Raw genomic sequence first — 17,292 nt, 5'->3', positions numbered from 1 at the left:
AGTGTAATTCTAAAAAATCTGATAATAAAGATAAGAGGTCTTATTACAAGCCTGCTTACCATGTTCATAGGGAAATAGTTTAACCGACATTACCAATACTGCATACCAAAACAGGGTAATGGCTTAGAATTCTAAGACAAGGGGTCTCATCACGAGCCAACTTGTTCAGTTAAATTACTACCAGTGAATGGCATTGTCAATAGCTGGCCACCAAACCAGGACAATGGCTTTTTGTCTTAGTAATAACAGAAAATGAAAGGAAATACAAAATATGAAAACATGTTTTGAATTCATTCTGTTAATCACACTCTTAAGTGGATGGGACCATGGACAATAATATGGTTTAAAGGTATCCCTGTCGAAACTATGAACGTTTGCTGGCAGCAGAGGCTCTACCTATGACAAAGGAGTCAATTCTAAAAGCTGATTTGGAAAGATTCTCTATTTTATCATTATAAACCAAGAAACGCCAATTTAAAACTTAGAATGTATCTAATTTTAAACAAGAGAGGAAATTAACAAAGATAGTTTTATTTTATATACCTAGAATGCAAATATACCTAGTTATATTAGAATCTTTTCCCTTTAATGAGAACTCTATTTTGGAAAAGTTTAAGTATTCCCATACTTTTCAGAGATAACCGTTTCTCCCAGTGAATCGCCAATTGTTGTGCTTTACAACAACCCCCCATTTCTTATCATTATTTCTTTAGAAAAACTATCATATGAAATGGGTCCCTTTTCGTTTGGATTGGTATCAATATTATATTGTTCAAAAAGGTCCGAAAACAAAATGAAAAACATTATGAAAACCTTTTCGATAAACCCATTTTGACCATAATATAACATATAATCAATCTTTGATCATTGCGATAAAGCGATCGCAAGATCGCATATCACAATGACATAGGGAGTATAAGTGGATGGCCCATTGATTTTCGCCGTTGTGATATCGCTATCGGCTATCGGCAATATTCTATGCATGTTCTTAAAGCGCCCCACGCCATTCACCCCGATGCGATGCGATTTCACTATCGGCGATCAGCGGTATGTTATCCATATTTTCATAGAGCAGCCATACTGCTGATGCGATGCGATATCGCTATCGGCGATCGGGGATTTCAAAAGGTGCCAACATAAGAAGTTAAGCTTTCCCCGACGCCCGATTGCGATAAAGCCAAAAGCACAGATTTCAAAAAGCCGTTAAGACAGAGGGATATTACGATAAATTCATATTAAAAGCTTGATCTGTCGAACAGTGATTTACCTCCGCTCAATCGCCAAAACATCCAAGGCACGCTTAAACGAATCATTCGGCCAATTAATGATATGATGGGCATTTAAAGGATTGGCAGGTTTAAACGGCCATTTAATGTAATAATAAGTTATGAAATCTCCCATAGATTGTATTCGTGGCCATTTTGAAAGCTAATCCCTCACCACGCATTGATCAATTTATCTTTCTCATATTGGGTTTTCATTGTCAGCTCTCTGTGTTATGTTCATTTTCACCTCTGTGCAGAATTCATCCAAAGAGGAAAACTCAAGCAGAATGGGGAAGAAATCTAAGAAAACCACGGTCGCTTCCATTGCACCAGTCGCAGGGCAAGCCGTCGCTGATCCAACAAACAAAAAGAAAGGATTGATATCTGACACTACATGTTCTGGTCTCGGCAGAACTACTTGGCAAAGTACCTACAACCTGATTGAAGTTGAAGAACCTAAAGTGACAACAGTACAGGCTTCTGCAGATTCAACTCGGAAATCTGATGGTACTTTAAAGGACTTGGCTGACTCCTTCCTTCATCGGATAGCAGCTCGGGAGCAAATTCTCCCATATACAGATGTAGTGCGATGGGCAATTGAGGAAATCCCGATCATGGACAGAACCTTCTGCACCAGAGACGGGAGGATTTTTGGGTCATTCAAGGCCGATGATTTAAGGCAAATGTATCATTTCCCTGAGCCAGAGAAGAAGTACAATAAGGCATTTTTGGAGAAATTCCGAAAAGAGAATAAGGTGGAATCCGAACCCATCTGGGATTGGAGACAAAATCCAGCGAAAAACAAACATGAATCTTCCGGTAAGTACTCGGTTGATTCCCTTTGTTCTCGTTATTGTTATGCTGGAATAATGATGTGTAGATTGTGGGGATTGCACGACTCTTCTAATTTCACTATAGAAATGGTTCCCTTGATGGAAGCGGCATGCAATAGTGAAATAATGGACTGGGCCACTATTCTCTCAGATAAACTAGCAACTGTTGTTCTTGAGTTTAGAAATAAGACCCGTGTTACTGAAAGAGTAATTCCCCCATTCTATTACAGTGCCTATATTTTAGACACCTTGTGTTTTAACTCTGAATTTCCTGTGCTCGGCTGGAGGTGGACGCCACAAGACCCCACGCCGATTCATATATACCATCAGAAATTGTGGAAATCCTCGTATAAGCACCATTTATACCAAGTCTGCAATGGCTTTATGTTACCTATTCATTATTCTATTTTTGATAAACCTGCTCCCAAGATTTCTTATCAAGCCGGAATTGACTTAACATCAGTAGGAAGACGATTCGGGGAGGAGAAGTTCACTTATATAAGAGTTTTCGGCAGCCAAGCCGAACCTCAAGTCCTTCCTTTGTACATACTTGATAAACTACTGGCGAGGGAAATAGCTTACCAGATTATTGCTGAGAGTGTTACACAGACTCTTAAGAAAAATAAAAAACAGGGCTGGCCCTCTTTTGCTTTGAGATGCAGTGTTTATACCTTGCATGATCTCAAACATGCAGAGAAAGAAGCTACTAAAATGAAATCGTTAACTCTAGCAACTCTCCCTAATAGGCAATTTGATCCCAACAAAGTCACCTATAATGCACTCGAACAGGCCAAATTGTCAAAATTTGATCATAAAGAAGATATGTTTGACGACCTGTTCTCTTCAGCTGAGTCAATAATGCAGGTTAAAGCATTTGCTAGAATGAAATATCAAGATGAAGGGTTGATTGAATTTAATAGACTTAGAGAACAGAGGTTGCAAACTCTGCCTCTAGATCTATTAGCAACAACCCCAACAACATCGTCAAGCGAGCCTGAACGGAAACAGTCAAAGGAACCTCCGGTTTCAACAAAAGAACAAGAGAATCCACATGATGAAACTCAGAAGAAAGAGCAGGAGAAAGAGCAGGAGAAAGAGCGGGAGAAAGTGCGGGAGGAGACCCAGACTAAAGAGAAAAAACAGACCAACATTGAAATAAATGTGGATACTCATATCGATCCTAAATTGCTCCAGGAATGGCAGCAATTTGATTCTATTATCAGTGGTCTGGAGTGTTCCAAGAACACTGAAACCTCTAAAGCAGCAGACACACAGGAAACCACTTCACAACAGGTTCTAAGTGGAACCAGCGGCCCACCTATTTCAAACGAAGTAGAGATAATACCGAAGGACCCCTCCGATCAAATCATTTTGCAGGTAGAAGAGATTCCTCCCTTGGATGTCTTCTACAGCCCAAGACATAAAGTTGTAGTAAAACGACAGAGGAAGAGAAGAAGGCATGATCAACCTTCTCTTTTCCTAGAACAGACGGTCACAGGCAATGTGGTTTGGAAGGAGGAATTTGACCCCTCTGATGACCTGACAAAACTATCACAATATGCTGGAGCCTATTCGGCAGCAACAATAGATAATGCATCAAAGGTGAGTCTTTTACTGAAAACAAAAGACCAGGAAATTTTCTCATTACAAGCACAGCTAACTGAAGCAAAGGAAAAAGCGGAGCAGGCAGAACAACAATTGTTGACACAACAGCAATTAAACAATCAATTAACTCAACAATTGCAGGTGGAAAAACAAAGGATTGACCATAGTGCAATCCAAAAGCAGAAAGAATTATCAGAGGCCTTGGCGCAGTTGAAAGTAGCAAATGAAAAAATTCTAAAAACAAAAGATGAGCAAATTGCTCAACTATCAGCACAACTCGAGAAAACAAAGGGCATTCCACAAGTAACTGAATTCAGAATAGAAGCGCTACAGATAAATACTGCATTGATAGCCCAAATTAAGCTTCTATGTCAGCAAATCGCCCAGGCAGAGCCACTATGTGAATTAACGGCATCCATAAGCGAAAAAGTAGAAAAGGCTAGGACGGAATTGGATCAAGCTGAAGAAATGATAGCGGCATTTCTCGACTGGCAAGATTCTGATCAAGGAAAAGCGGCAAATTTACTAAGAATTTTAGAGTCACATAAAGATATACTATTTATAGAATGGTAGTCCCAGTTAATGAAAGCAGAGAGGGCAGTTTCAAGATGCAAATCAACTTCAAGCAATTTAGTTGAATTAGTCAATAACACTCTCTACTTGTCAAACATGATTTCCCAATGCACACCGGGAAAATTGACAGCAATGAAAACATTGGAGCAGTCGTGTTATCCTGATCTAGAGGAAAAGGGAAGATTAATTGCTGGAATTAACAGTTTAACGTGGGACACCTATTGGTTCTTCTTGGTAAAACCACACACTCAAAGAGCCACCCTCAAGTACCTTACAGATGCAATCGGGTATATTATCCCCGATATTCAGGATGCCACCTATGCCGCCCAGCTCAGCACTCGCCTCAACAAACCACCCGAAGCGGAGCCAATGCTTGCGATAAGTCAGCTCAGATTTAAAGGCAAATAGCCTGCTTGATTATTCATGCCGCCGACTGCTAGATTGCTGAGGAAGATATTATCAAAATCAATTGATACCAATTAAGTAGGATTTCAGTTTCATATATAGTTAGCTTAATTAGATATTTATAGACCCTTTCATGTTTTTAGAAAGGGTCGTAAATTTTTGTACTTGACTGAAAGACTGAAGTTGCACTATTGTGCTTCAGCCATACTCTTTTATAAAACTAGACCAGTTATTCTAATTTCGACAAGGAAGCTTTTATGCAAATGCGCACTACTGTCTTTGTTTGGAAGTATTTCTGCGTTGAAGGAAGAATCATAGATAGCGATTGATATTGGGAATGTTTATCAGCTCATACGGTACTATATCTATGTCTGTTACCCATTCTTTTCATATGAATTGTTATTTAATTACCTTTTCTATTATCGAATATATGTATGTGTTTTAATAGCATTCACGTATTCCTTCCACTATTGGATGTTTATGTTATGCCTTTCCTTTGATCATATATGTGTCGATTATATAAATAGTGTAGCAATATTGCGCTAATCCTTTGTTTAACGATTTGAGCAGAGTAATCCTGAATGAATAAAATCCATGTTTATTGAATAGAGTCATTTACATGCCTGTTTATAAACATAGATCATCAAGAGCTACACTTTAAAAGTACAATAGTTCCCGGGATTAGTAGTAGTTCCTTTATTTCGTCAAATAGATTAAGCTATTCGCCTATCATATAATTAGTCAACCAATCATTCATTTATCCTGTTTATCCATTTACTAGGAAACTGGTCCCATTATCCCCAGTCGGAGCCACCATTCCAAACGGAAAAGGAGCTGTACTAAGGTCCGGACCGGGTGGTTATCCCCCAATGTTGATACAACGATTTTCGGGGCATCAACAGAATCACACCTAACAAAAGCTGGTCACTACACCAAGAATCCTCAACAACCTAGCATCATCAACTGCACTGACATTCATGACACGAATGCTGGTATATGGGAGATTAAAGAAGAAGAAGCTGGATTTTCTCTGACAACTTGTTTGAGAAGCCTACAAGTTGGTTAACCTTTATGTCTTTTCCTCAGCCCTGCTGGTTTATTCTATGTCCTGGGTCAATATGCAAACATTTAGACACCATATTAACAATGGCAACAACAACCACTACACAATTTAAGAGCAAACTAAGAGCATAAACATGGAAACAAACCTGGAAAATCACCAATTTGGGTGTTGTCAATGAGCCAATCTTGTTCGGATGGAGGTTGATCCATTGAAGAAGTTTTTGTATCTGTAAGATAACAATGCAATTTCCATCAGACCAAATAATATCATGTGAATTAATATAGGGATCAAAATACAAACTATATCAATTAGGGATCCCATTAAATGCACCTTGACTCATGTGATCAATAGAGCGATGGTTCTTCTGTCTACATGCTTCAAGTGAAGGCACAATATGGGGATGGTGCACCCCTACAAATATTCAAACACTACATTAACAACATCAACAACAACCAGTGCACACAGATAAGAGAAAATGCATAACAACAAACTTGGAAAATGACCAATTTGGGTGTTGTCAATGAGCCAATCATGTTCGGATGGAGGGAGATCCATTGAAGAAGCTATTGTATCTATAACATAACAATGTAATTTCCATCAGAGCAAATAATATGATGTTAATTTATAGAGGCATCATAATACAAACTACATCAATTAGGTGTCTTGTCAAATGCACCTTGACTGATGTGATAAATAGAGGGATGATGCTTCTGTCTATGTGCTTCAAGTGAAGGTATATTATTGGGATGGTGCACCCCTACAAACATTCAAACACTGCATTAACAACATCAACAACAACCAGTGCACACAGATAAGAGAAATGACATAGCAACAAACCTGGAAAATGACCAATTTGGGTGTTGTCAATGAGCCAATCATGTTTGGATGGAGGGCGATCCATTGAAGAAGATGTTGTATCTGTAAGATAACAATGTAATTTCCATCAGAGAAAATAATATGATGCTAATTTATAGAGGCATCAGAATATAGACTACATCATTAGGTGTCCCATCAAATTCACCTTGACTCATGTGATAAATAGAGTGATGGTTCTTCTGTCTACGTGCTTCAAGTGAAGGCACAATATTTGGATAGTGCACCCCTGCAAACATTCAAACACTACATTAACTACATCAACAACAACCAATGCACATAGTTAAGAGAAAACACATATCATATAATCTCTCTATAGAACTTACTTGGGACAGTAGAGGATGCATTGTTAGAGCGAGGACGACCACGCTTGTTAAGGTGTTGAAATTGAAATGGTTCATCTTCAGATGCAGGGACATTCAAATCAATATCCAAGCTGGCATTTTTTTTGCTTCTTTTATTTTTCTTTTTAGGACTAAGGAAACTCTTCTTCCTCTTTAAAGATGACTCATAAGCACCCAACCCAAGGGTGAAGTCATAATCCATAATATGAAGATCATTAACATCATCCACAAATTTTTTAGCCAAATCAATTAATTGTTTTGTCTTACTCACAGTAGAAGGAGGACTATTCCGAAACAGGTCTAGATAGCCAAACAACTCCTTTCTCAACAAATTAAGGTCTTCAACATTTTCATCATCCAAAATAGTTGTGCTAGTATCTGCATCAAGGTTTGGTGCCTCAATACTTATCTCAGGAGGGGAATTCAATGTATTAGGTGTGGTATCAAGATCCAATAAAGGGTTTGAATCCATTAAGGAGGAATGTAACCAATCTACCTTTATGGCATGCTTGCAAATGTTTCCACGAATAGACCATGGGCAATCACAAGTGATAAAATTTGTGCGATGCCATATGATAAGATATTGCTTATTAGGTTTACTTTGACTCCTCACCCAATAAGCATGAGATATGCTCTCATGAGGCCTACAATCACTGTCTGGAATTCTTCTAGCCTTTTCCATTGATGATTCAAGCTGCTTCTCTTTCTTGTGGTTGTTCAAATATCCTTCTTTTTTTCAGAATTTCCTTGAATCGATAACATGGCTCAACATTTTTTATTAGAGTATAGAATAGCCAATCCATCCTACGAGAACATTTCTTTCATCTATCACATAGAAAGGTTGTCTTGAGATAACCGTGGTATGACTCCACAACATTATTTGTCTCCTGATTTGCATGAGGAAAATCTCGGCAGCCTTTAACCCACATCCCTACATGTAAAATTTGAACTAGTAAATATATCTTGTCGTTATAAAATAAAAAATGTATGAACTAAAAAAAATAGTATGCGAACTTACGCATCTTTTCACCAGCAACCCAATTCCTGTGGAAATAGTCCAAAAACTTCTCCTCGGTTGCAAATTTGGTGAAAAAACCATTGATTGCATTATCCACTTCATCATTAGAAACATTTTTCATGATATAACCAAGTTCATTGAACATCTCTTTTGCTTTTTCTAAACTGCTGGCCAACCGATTAACATTCTTTAGCCATGCCCTCCTTACATGCCAAATACACAAGATCACTTCACATCTGGTGATTCTCCTGCCAAACTTAATTCATTTTAAGTGAGAAATATTTAGAACGAATGCAACTTGCAATGTCAAATAAGAATATTGATGTTACCTCAAAGCAATGATTTCAGCCAATGCATCATCAACCATAAAGGCATTGACCTTCCAGTCAGGACGAAGCTGAAAACACCTATGCATGAGGTGCTCCAGCCATACCGCTATATCTTGTGATGTATTACGTGACATCACCACCCATGCAACTGGAACCCCACTTTGTTGCTCATCAAACACCGCAAGCGTGTACAACTGATACTGTCATATTAAAAAAAATGAAGTTAATTTTAAGTCAATAATCATATTGAATCATTATAACCAAGATGATTCATTAAGGCTATCATTGCAAATATACTCACTCCATATTTATTTGTACTGAATGTTGAGTCCATAGCTATCAAGCTATTATGGGATAACTTGACCATAGTTTCCAACATCCATTTTGTTTGTATTCCAGCGATAAAAGGGATCTCTCCACCATTGGGTTTCTGATAGAAGAAGAAATCATTATGGTGTTTTTCATACCAGAGATTCACACTCATTTCGTCTTTGCTATGCAGTTGGTAATTTTCTTTTGTCAGACGATTATAGATGTTTACAACATCTTTTCTGCGTAAGAAAAAATCCCTAACCTGAGCTGTGGGATGTATGTCAACATATTTCTTAATATGCATTTTACAAACAGAGTCAATTGGCACTTGAAGGAAAAAACAACTTTCTAAATAAGAAATCATGTCTCTTGAAAGTCTTGGCTTCCTCTGAGGACCATCATCACCAAAAGTGTCGTGTTTGCCATGACAAGGCCATCCTTGCCCATCTTCATGATCATACATGTTGTATGTTATTATTGCAACATCAGGATCTTGAACCATGATCTTTATAATAAAATGGCATTGGCAACCCCTCTTTTTGACAATTGAACGCCTTGGTTTGGTTTTCCATTCTTCTCTCTTGTCCTCTGGGCCATATGAGCAAGTATAACTACAAAATAAATTTTGAAATGTCAACACATATGACAAATGATAAAGCATTGTTAATATCAACATGTAAAGAAGGCTTTTCTAAAATACTTACAGTTCCCATAGTAAGGCAGCACTAGGCCTTGAGCTTGGAGTTTTGCTTTTTCGACGCTGGAAGGAACATGGAGCATCTAGATTCGATTCCTCTCCTTGAATAAAATCATTAATTCTTAGTTTAGGAATTTTTGCAACGTGGTCAATATTCATGTTCGTCTTGTATACTTCAGACCAAACTAAATCTTTACTAGAAAATATGATTTTCTCTTTAGGGTCTTGCACCTCAAGGCCCATAATAGTCTTCCATTTCTTTTCCATGTTGTCTCAATGTCTGCAAAAAAATGTGGACCAACCAATTGCCAACAATGGACCAACTAACATCATCAACTTGATGTCAGATTGGTACCTGATGCCCGCAGAATCTGATACCACGTGATTTTTATGGTCAACTTGATGTCAGATTGGTACCTGATGCCCGCAGAATCTGATACCACGGGATTTTTATGGTCACAACTTGCAGATACATTCATAGCGTGGAATGTGGGAACCACAGTAGCTTCAGCGTTCAAGGAAATGTACTAGAAGCTAGCATTAACATGAGACATAGAACTTCGCATAATGCCTCTTGAATACGATAGCACTGGATTGTTATCCTGATAAGTTGTACCCTATTCACAATGTGGGAACCACATTAGCTTTGGCCTTAAAATAAATGTAGTGTAGGGTTAACATTTATGTGAGATACAGAACTTCAACTTTAACGTGGGTCCAATTGATGAGATCGTAGAACAAGTTGCAAAACTTCCCTGTTGCCGTAATTTTACTTTAATTTTACTTTATGGATATATATGTGTGGTCCATTCCCATTCCAATGAATTGAATAATAAGCCACCTTCAGCACATATTCGAGCAGTGGAAGTCGATCATGCTTGCAGTTTTCAGACAAAATTGATTTCTGAAGTTGTCATTTTCTGTTTTGGAGTCAGTCTTTAAGAACACTCCCTGAACTCCTGGTAGTAGAATTGCCTTCTAGACTTCCTTTCTCTAGCAAATAATTTCCCAAAACTTCATCTTTATGGAAACTAAATTTGGAGTAATCTATAGACTGAGGACTAAACGAACTTTTTACAAAGAGGTCAATAAGCTTTGAGTTTTATTCGCCTTTCATGAGATGCCATCCAGCAGCGTAAAACAAGAAGTATAGTACGCAGAAATGAGTGTCTTGGATAGAATTCAGAGCCATTTACTCGGTGATTTTGAATGCTTCTTCTTCAGTACGGGAAATTGGGTGTCTGATTCCACAAGAAATTGCAGCCCCGAAGAAGAAAACTTCATCCAGACGCACTCACAGCTGACTCAGTCGATGACAGCAGACAAGAAATAAAGACGGAAATTACTCGGCGATTTTGAATGCTTCTTCTTCAGTACGGGAAATTGGGTGTCTGATTCCACAAGAAATTGCAGCCCCGAAGAAGAAAACTTCATCCAGACGCACTCACAGCTGACTCAGTCGATGACAGCAGACGGGAAATAAAGACAGAAACTCTGATCGCGGCCGTTAAGTCTTGCCGTCCCTCGCTCTCTGTCTCACGCCGTGATCATATTTGATGGCTCCTCGCAGGATTGACAGAGCATACAAATTCCAGAAATTCTTCCCCAACGAATCGAACCTGTGTTAATCTGCGTTGATATCTTATTCGCTGATAGCATTTCGCTCAGTCGGTGGTTCTGCTCTGGGCAAGGGCGGGGTAGCAGGGGATGCTCCGGTTCGGCTGAAATTTTCAAATCGAGTTGGCGCAATTGCCATACGCTTGTACGCGGGGTTGGCGGGGTTGGTGAATTTGAAACAGGCAGTCGGCGTGCGAGGTGACGGTGACGGAGGTAACGGAGTTGACTTTCCAGCGAGGTGACGGAGACGGAGAGGAAAAGGCCGGTTGGGTGGTTGGCCGGAATAATGCACTTTTCGGATGATCGGAATCTCCAAAAAGTCGCATTATAGACTACTCCTATAAATTTGTCAATCTTTCAGTTCTTTTTGAAAATAAAAATAAAAGTTACAAATTATGTTCTAAATAGAAAAATAATGTTAGCGATAATAAAAAAATGAATATGTTGTAAAGTAATTAGAAGTAAAAAATTGTGTGAATAAGATGTTTAAATCTTATAATTTGGTTACTAATAAAATATTTAAATACTAATTAATATTGAAATATACTTAAAAATATGTTAATAATAAAATATCATTTTAATTTGCGTCATAAAATGTACATGTTATGTAAAAAAATTTAACGTCAATTGGGTATACATTATATATCATTTAAAAAAAAAAAATGTTTATATCATTAACAAATTATGTTTTTTATGGTTAAAACGTTTATTCGGTTCTATATCTACTTTATTTAGTATTTAAAAATCCAATTTAAACAATGAAAAATAACACATTGTATTTTACACTCTAAAGAAGCTTACATGTGAAGAAATTTGATCCCTCTCGACTCATGTTAGATTTGTACTGAAAATAGAGTCTATGCTAGTGATTAAAAATGTCAAATCATATTAAGAAATTAATATATGATTAAAATCACTTCGGATTTTTATATATATAAATATTTCTTTATGAAAAAATTGTACATATATTTTATGTGGATATGGTCCAATGCACTTTATCTATCTATTACATGAAAATTTACTCAGAAATTTCTTCTCAGAAGAAAAGTAGCTACTTTCGAGCTATATAATATAGTTAAGAAGATATTTCACAAACACTATTGCTTAAGTTATTCTTTATATATTAGAGAAACATAGAAGCCCTCTAAGTCTCCTTGTTAATGGTAAAATTATAAGAAATTTTTATGCTATTTTTTTTTTAATAAATTTTGATGTGAAAACTAAAATGTTAAAGGTATTTTAATAATTTTTAGCTTCAATTATTTATTGATGTTTATAGCTATTGGATTATAGTTACTGGATTATTGATGTTTATAGGTAATGGATTATGTTCATATCTTCTTGTTATTTTAATACTAATAAATTATTGTCAGTGTAATTGAGTTTTTTTTCTTTGAGTTCTCTCTTTTGTTTCCCTCACACATTTGTTCAACTCAATGGTCTCATATTTGATCTTAGATAGCAAGGAAGCTTTTGTATTCATACTTTTTTTCAAATGGATTTAACTAAGGGCACTCCACTCTTCTTTTAAAGTTTCTTTGTTATTCACTAGGAATAAAAAAAAGAGAACATACATATATTGTTTATTGTGAGGTAAATTCATTATACAAATTTGTCAAAAACATAAGACAACATTTTCTGGCAAAGTTAAAAATAGATTTGTCCAAAAATGAGGAATGTAATTAGAAGGAAATTGTCCATATAGAAAGCTACATTAAAGGGTTGAAAAATAGAAAAATAACTTCCATAACTTGAGTGATTCAAAGTAGCAAAGTAAGGTATTCCCAAAATTGAGAGAATCTAATCCAAGACATAGATTTTGTTGAAAATAGTTGAGTACTCATATTAGTATAAAACCACAGAATGTCCACTTTGAAGAACATTTCCAACATATTATTCATAAACTAATAAGCTAAGTTTAAGACCTCCAACTTTACTTTTTATAACTACCAATCTATTAGACTTCTGGAATCTCCAAAAAATTGTAAACATCTTATATTTTTCAATTTTGCAAGATACAAAAGAGGCCAACAATAAATAATTATGTTTTTGTATTTGTTCCCTACTCTATACCAACTCTAAACTAAAAATACTTTCTTCCTATCATTTTAATTATTTTCTCACATCCACATCTATCCCCTTGTGCAACGCCATCATAGAAACCCACTAGGTGGCATTGCAATAATCTAGGGAGATTGATCCTTCTTTGATTTTCTCCTTTCTGCTTCAGATTATATTCCCTGAATGTGCCACAGTCCTCGATGTTTGAATAATTATATTAATACCTGAGTTTTTTAAGATAACCCTATTTCTCAATAACCACATTCCTCAAGCCACAAAGATTGGAAGGAAGCACTTTTTTTTGAACTTATCATTCCAAATTTGGAGAGCATCCTTAAAGGAGATCTAATCTATCTTCTCTTTAAAGCCTAAAAATTGTAATACATAGAGACAGATTTCTTGTGTAATTATGTAGTAGAAAAAATGATGATCCACCAATTCTTCATGGTTCTTACAAAGGCTACAAAAATTAGGGCCTCGGAAACCTCTTTTCTAAAGGTTTTCCTAGGTTAGGATTTTATTTTGTAAAACTAGACATGTGATACATTTCACCTTGCTTGGAATGTTTTGTCTCCAAATTGAATTGTTCCACCAAAAAACTCTCTATTCAACAACAGTGTGTGTTATGGCTTCATAAGCACGTTTTTCTCTCATGTTGCCAAAATAATTATCCCAGCTCCAGACAAGTGAATCATTTGTGTTAGATAATCTGCTTCCATTGTTATATAAATCATTTATGAAATATTCAATTCTTCAAAGAGATTACTAACTAACCCCAATTGATAGGAGCCATCAGTAACCAATTAAGAAATGTGTGATCTCCATTTTATTGATATTGTTTATAAAAAGGTAACATTTAGAGTTTAGGATAGCAACTCTTAAGATAATTTATAGCAACTAGCTCCTCCTACAATGGGGTCCTTACCAAGAATCACTTGTTTTCCATCCCCAACTTTCCAGGCTAACTAATTACAGAGGAAAGGAAAGGGGTCCATAAGGTCCTTCAAAACAATAGAGCCTCTGGAGATTGCTTAACAATAACATTTATAAGCTAATCAAATAAAAACATATTTATGAGATAATTATTCCTTATTACTTGACTCCATAAACTTTCACCAAATAATCCTCTCCGCGATATTTTTAGTGCGAAGGCCTTACCAAACCAAACTAAGTTCTTAAAACCCCACCCTCCAAGCCTCTTTTGCCTCGATAATAATTCCTAGCTGACAAGGTGAATCCCTTCATTAATTTTCTTACTTGTCTGCAAAAAACTAAACATCCTTTTCCTTAATTTATTCAGAATTGATTTGAGAATCTTAGATAAAGACACCCATAAGACTAGAATATTTTCTAGTACACATTTTACTAATATCATCCTTCCTCCCAGTGATAGCCACTTATAACACCGTAAAATTAAATATTTCTCAACTTTTCCAAGTAGCCACATCTAGTCTTCTTTTTTATAACCATTTGGTTTAAGCTATAATCCCAAATACTTGAAGCCTTTGAATACTTGAAGCCATTTGATTTTCAAAATCCACAACTTCAACATTATCAGCAAGAGGCACTCAAATTGGTATTGGAAAAGGACAAGGACAACGAACAAAAGGAATATTAGGTTCCTCCGCTAAAATTAGAGGTGTCTCATGATTTTCAAAAGTTAGGGAAGAAAAAACATCAGGGTGTTCAGATTCACCATGTAAAGGGATATGAACCAGGCACTCAAACTTTCCTTTAAATAAATCTCAATTTGTATCTTCCCTAGGAAACTCATAACATAGGTGAAGTAATCGATTAGAAAAATCCTCAATTGATTCATCAAGGTTCATTCTTAGTTGATCCATCCTTTTAAGGACATCCTGGTAATCTTGCTTATTGAAGGCTAAATGAAGCTCCTTGATGAAGTGTTCAAAAGAATGAATGCAAGTGGGTGGTAGGGTGTGACTCCATTAGTTAACTCGACATTCAAGGGTGAGGAAGAAAAGTATAAGAGCAACATATTCAAAAACGATTACATAAAACTCACAAAAATAGAGAAGATTACAAATGTGCCCAGCTATGGGTATTTCACCCTCATCATCAGATTTTAATTGGGACAAGTTAAAAAGAGGTTCGTTGGGGATCAAAATTTTACCATTGGTTCTATTAGAAAAACACCCCTTGAGTATGATTTGGGGATGAGACATTTAAGATAAGATGTTCAAAATAGACTCAGTGGGCACAAATTTTGATCTTTACCTCCTTCTAACGCCAACTGTTAACGATGTTGGAAATTCATCAACCAAAGGGGTCATCCTATGTGAAGTCCCAATTAGACCTCACACAATTTCAAGTAAGATCCCTATTCGAAGTATCAGCCTGACCACCATAATTCTAAGATTTTTCCTTAGCTGCAATAGATAACGTAAGAGAGTATGCACATAACCTTTGAAATCAACAAGTAAGTTGACACTGTGAAACATTGATTGCAGTGTAAAAGGAGGCTTCCATGAGAGGGAAGTAAGAGTGATTCTCTAGAAGTAATGCAATAGTACGATCCTAAGAGAGGCACACGAGAGAAAGGAAATCTTCATTAGTTATCTAGTGAAATGGTTCATATAGACAAAACAAACATTAAAAAAATAGAACACACATTCAACATGACAAGTACCAAAGCCAATGAAGTAGTTCAATTTCCTTAGTACATATGAAAAAAACATATACTGCAAACATCTAAAGAATAGTCTTACCATATTCGCGATATATGCATGAAAATGTGTTGGCTCAATGAGCTTTTGATTATTAGGTTAAATATTGAAGTACATAGTTACAATGGCAATCCCCTAGCTCCAATATTGGAACATTGAGTCACTGCTTGCTTCTCCAAAGAATGATATTCTCTCCTATGCTGAGCTAGAGAATCCAAGACTAGTTCTCCAAAGGCTAAGCCTACAAAATCCCTTGTCTTGAATTAAGAGGTTTCATTTATAACAAGAGTAGTGGCCTTTCATATCCCCTATGACTCCTGAGTTACCGTCATGTTGTAATTCTAATGTGACTTTTGGACTTCTCCATGAAGTTTGGAATTTTCCTAAAGACTCTTTTTTCCATATATGACTATGTGACTTTTCATATTCCACATATAAACCTTGGACTTCCATATATTACATTTTATCCTTTCCTTTTGATAATTACATCATTATATCCACAAATGATCTGGCAATACACATAGACACTCTGATGTTGTTTGCATAAGTCACAACTTAACAATGGTGACATGGACTTCATGATGAGATGGTGATTCCAAGTTATTATTCTTGTTTCATTGTCTTTAATCTTCATGAGAGGTATGTTTAGTTTTTCATATTCATGAAAGATCTACTTTGTTCTTCATCTTCACCTTTCAAGGGGATGAATGATATGGAGTCTTCATGTGGTCTTGATCTTTGGTCTTCCATCATAAACTAGTGTCACTTAATCTTATTGTTACACGATCATATTATATTCATAGATTCCCAAGTGTCTTCTAGAATAGCTTCCTTCTTATCTTCTCTAAGAATCATATTGTCACTTCAAGATGTAATGCCTGTAAGTGAAATCCACTCATGACAAGACGAAATTAGTCTGAAAACCTCCTAATCTAACTTACATCATGAAAATTACAAATTTTGTTGGAACTAGGTACTCGACAGGAAGGAAGACTAAGGGATTGTGTAATACACAGTTCTAGAGGCCAGGAATGTGGGATTTAGGCTTGAAAATGAACAATGTGTAGTTTTCGAGGCCTATGAAGAAGGATTACATAGTTTAGGGTCATAGTGAACAAGGATTTCCTATGTAGTTGCATAATGCACACTTCTAGAGGGGGGCTAGGAAGTTGGATTGCAAATTTGTGTAGTTCAAGGAGCTAGAGAGATAGGATGCAGACTGGGATTATAAAATGCATAGAAAGGGAATGGCTACGATGCAAGATTGCATAGTTTTAGACATCAGGAGGCCAAGATTGATCACCGTGACTATGCAATGCACAATCCTTGTAGGCAGTGACTATGCATTACACAGTTCCAAGAGGGAGTGATGTAGTGTTCAGGACTACAACTGTGCAATGTGTATTTCATAGGGGCAAAGTGAGCTCAGGTTGGTCGGGCATGAAATATTCCAAAATTTGACTAAGTGTGAGATCAATGAGGCAGAGATGAAACCAACGTTGGAATTAAACATGATCTGACACTTAGAACCATCGATGACATAACACAGAACACTCAACATTCAAAAACAACATGATCCACTTAATGCGATGACAAAACAACAATCTCCT

At 36.5% G+C, this 17,292-nt stretch overlaps 2 protein-coding genes and 1 long non-coding RNA gene across 3 annotated transcripts; all 3 read right to left on the bottom strand.

Moving 5' to 3' along the window:
* Positions 1-5,699: 5,699 nt before the first annotated feature.
* LOC149248706 (uncharacterized) lies at positions 5,700-6,162 on the bottom strand. Its single transcript, XR_016265763.1, has 3 exons — positions 6,075-6,162; positions 5,890-5,970; positions 5,700-5,789 (listed from the first exon to the last, which is right to left on the bottom strand). It is a non-coding gene; the product is annotated as an uncharacterized LOC149248706 (long non-coding RNA).
* A 3-nt stretch (positions 6,163-6,165) lies between these two features.
* LOC149248705 (uncharacterized) lies at positions 6,166-7,567 on the bottom strand. The gene is made up of 6 exons (XM_089450799.1): positions 6,944-7,567; positions 6,766-6,846; positions 6,582-6,662; positions 6,421-6,501; positions 6,232-6,307; positions 6,166-6,172 (listed from the first exon to the last, which is right to left on the bottom strand). The coding sequence occupies exons 1-6, from the start codon at positions 7,431-7,433 to the stop codon at positions 6,166-6,168; spliced, it is 816 nt and encodes a 271-aa protein (XP_089306925.1). The 5' UTR covers positions 7,434-7,567.
* Positions 7,568-7,953: 386 nt separating this feature from the next.
* On the bottom strand, positions 7,954-9,584 carry LOC149248704 (uncharacterized). Its single transcript, XM_089450796.1, has 4 exons — positions 9,325-9,584; positions 8,883-9,231; positions 8,309-8,508; positions 7,954-8,227 (listed from the first exon to the last, which is right to left on the bottom strand). Exons 1-4 carry the CDS (start codon positions 9,582-9,584, stop codon positions 7,954-7,956), a joined length of 1,083 nt encoding a protein of 360 aa, XP_089306922.1.
* Positions 9,585-17,292: the final 7,708 nt, after the last annotated feature.

This window comes from Pinus tabuliformis, chromosome 7 (assembly GCF_031772625.1).
Source record: "Pinus tabuliformis cultivar Carrire ecotype Pingquan chromosome 7, CPIR1, whole genome shotgun sequence".
Taxonomy (NCBI): Eukaryota; Viridiplantae; Streptophyta; class Pinopsida; order Pinales; family Pinaceae; genus Pinus; species Pinus tabuliformis.
Note: the sequence above shows the minus strand (reverse complement) of the source record. Positions and strands in the feature narration are given on the sequence as shown.

Bases quoted from the DNA above. Each gene is read 5' to 3' on its own strand.
- LOC149248705 (XM_089450799.1), bottom strand. From the start codon at position 7,433: ATGGATTCAAACCCTTTATTGGATCTTGATACCACACCTAATACATTG. The intron at 6,663-6,765 runs GTGAATTTGATG...GTTATCTTACAG, and splicing joins TATTTATCACATGAGTCAAG to ATACAACATCTTCTTCAATG. The intron at 6,502-6,581 runs GTTTGTTGCTAT...GAATGTTTGTAG, and splicing joins CCAAATTGGTCATTTTCCAG to GGGTGCACCATCCCAATAAT.
- LOC149248704 (XM_089450796.1), bottom strand. From the start codon at position 9,584: ATGGAAAAGAAATGGAAGACTATTATGGGCCTTGAGGTGCAAGACCCT. The intron at 8,509-8,882 runs GTTAGGGATTTT...TTAATATGACAG, and splicing joins ACATACATCCCACAGCTCAG to TATCAGTTGTACACGCTTGC. The intron at 8,228-8,308 runs GTAACATCAATA...TAAGTTTGGCAG, and splicing joins GCTGAAATCATTGCTTTGAG to GAGAATCACCAGATGTGAAG.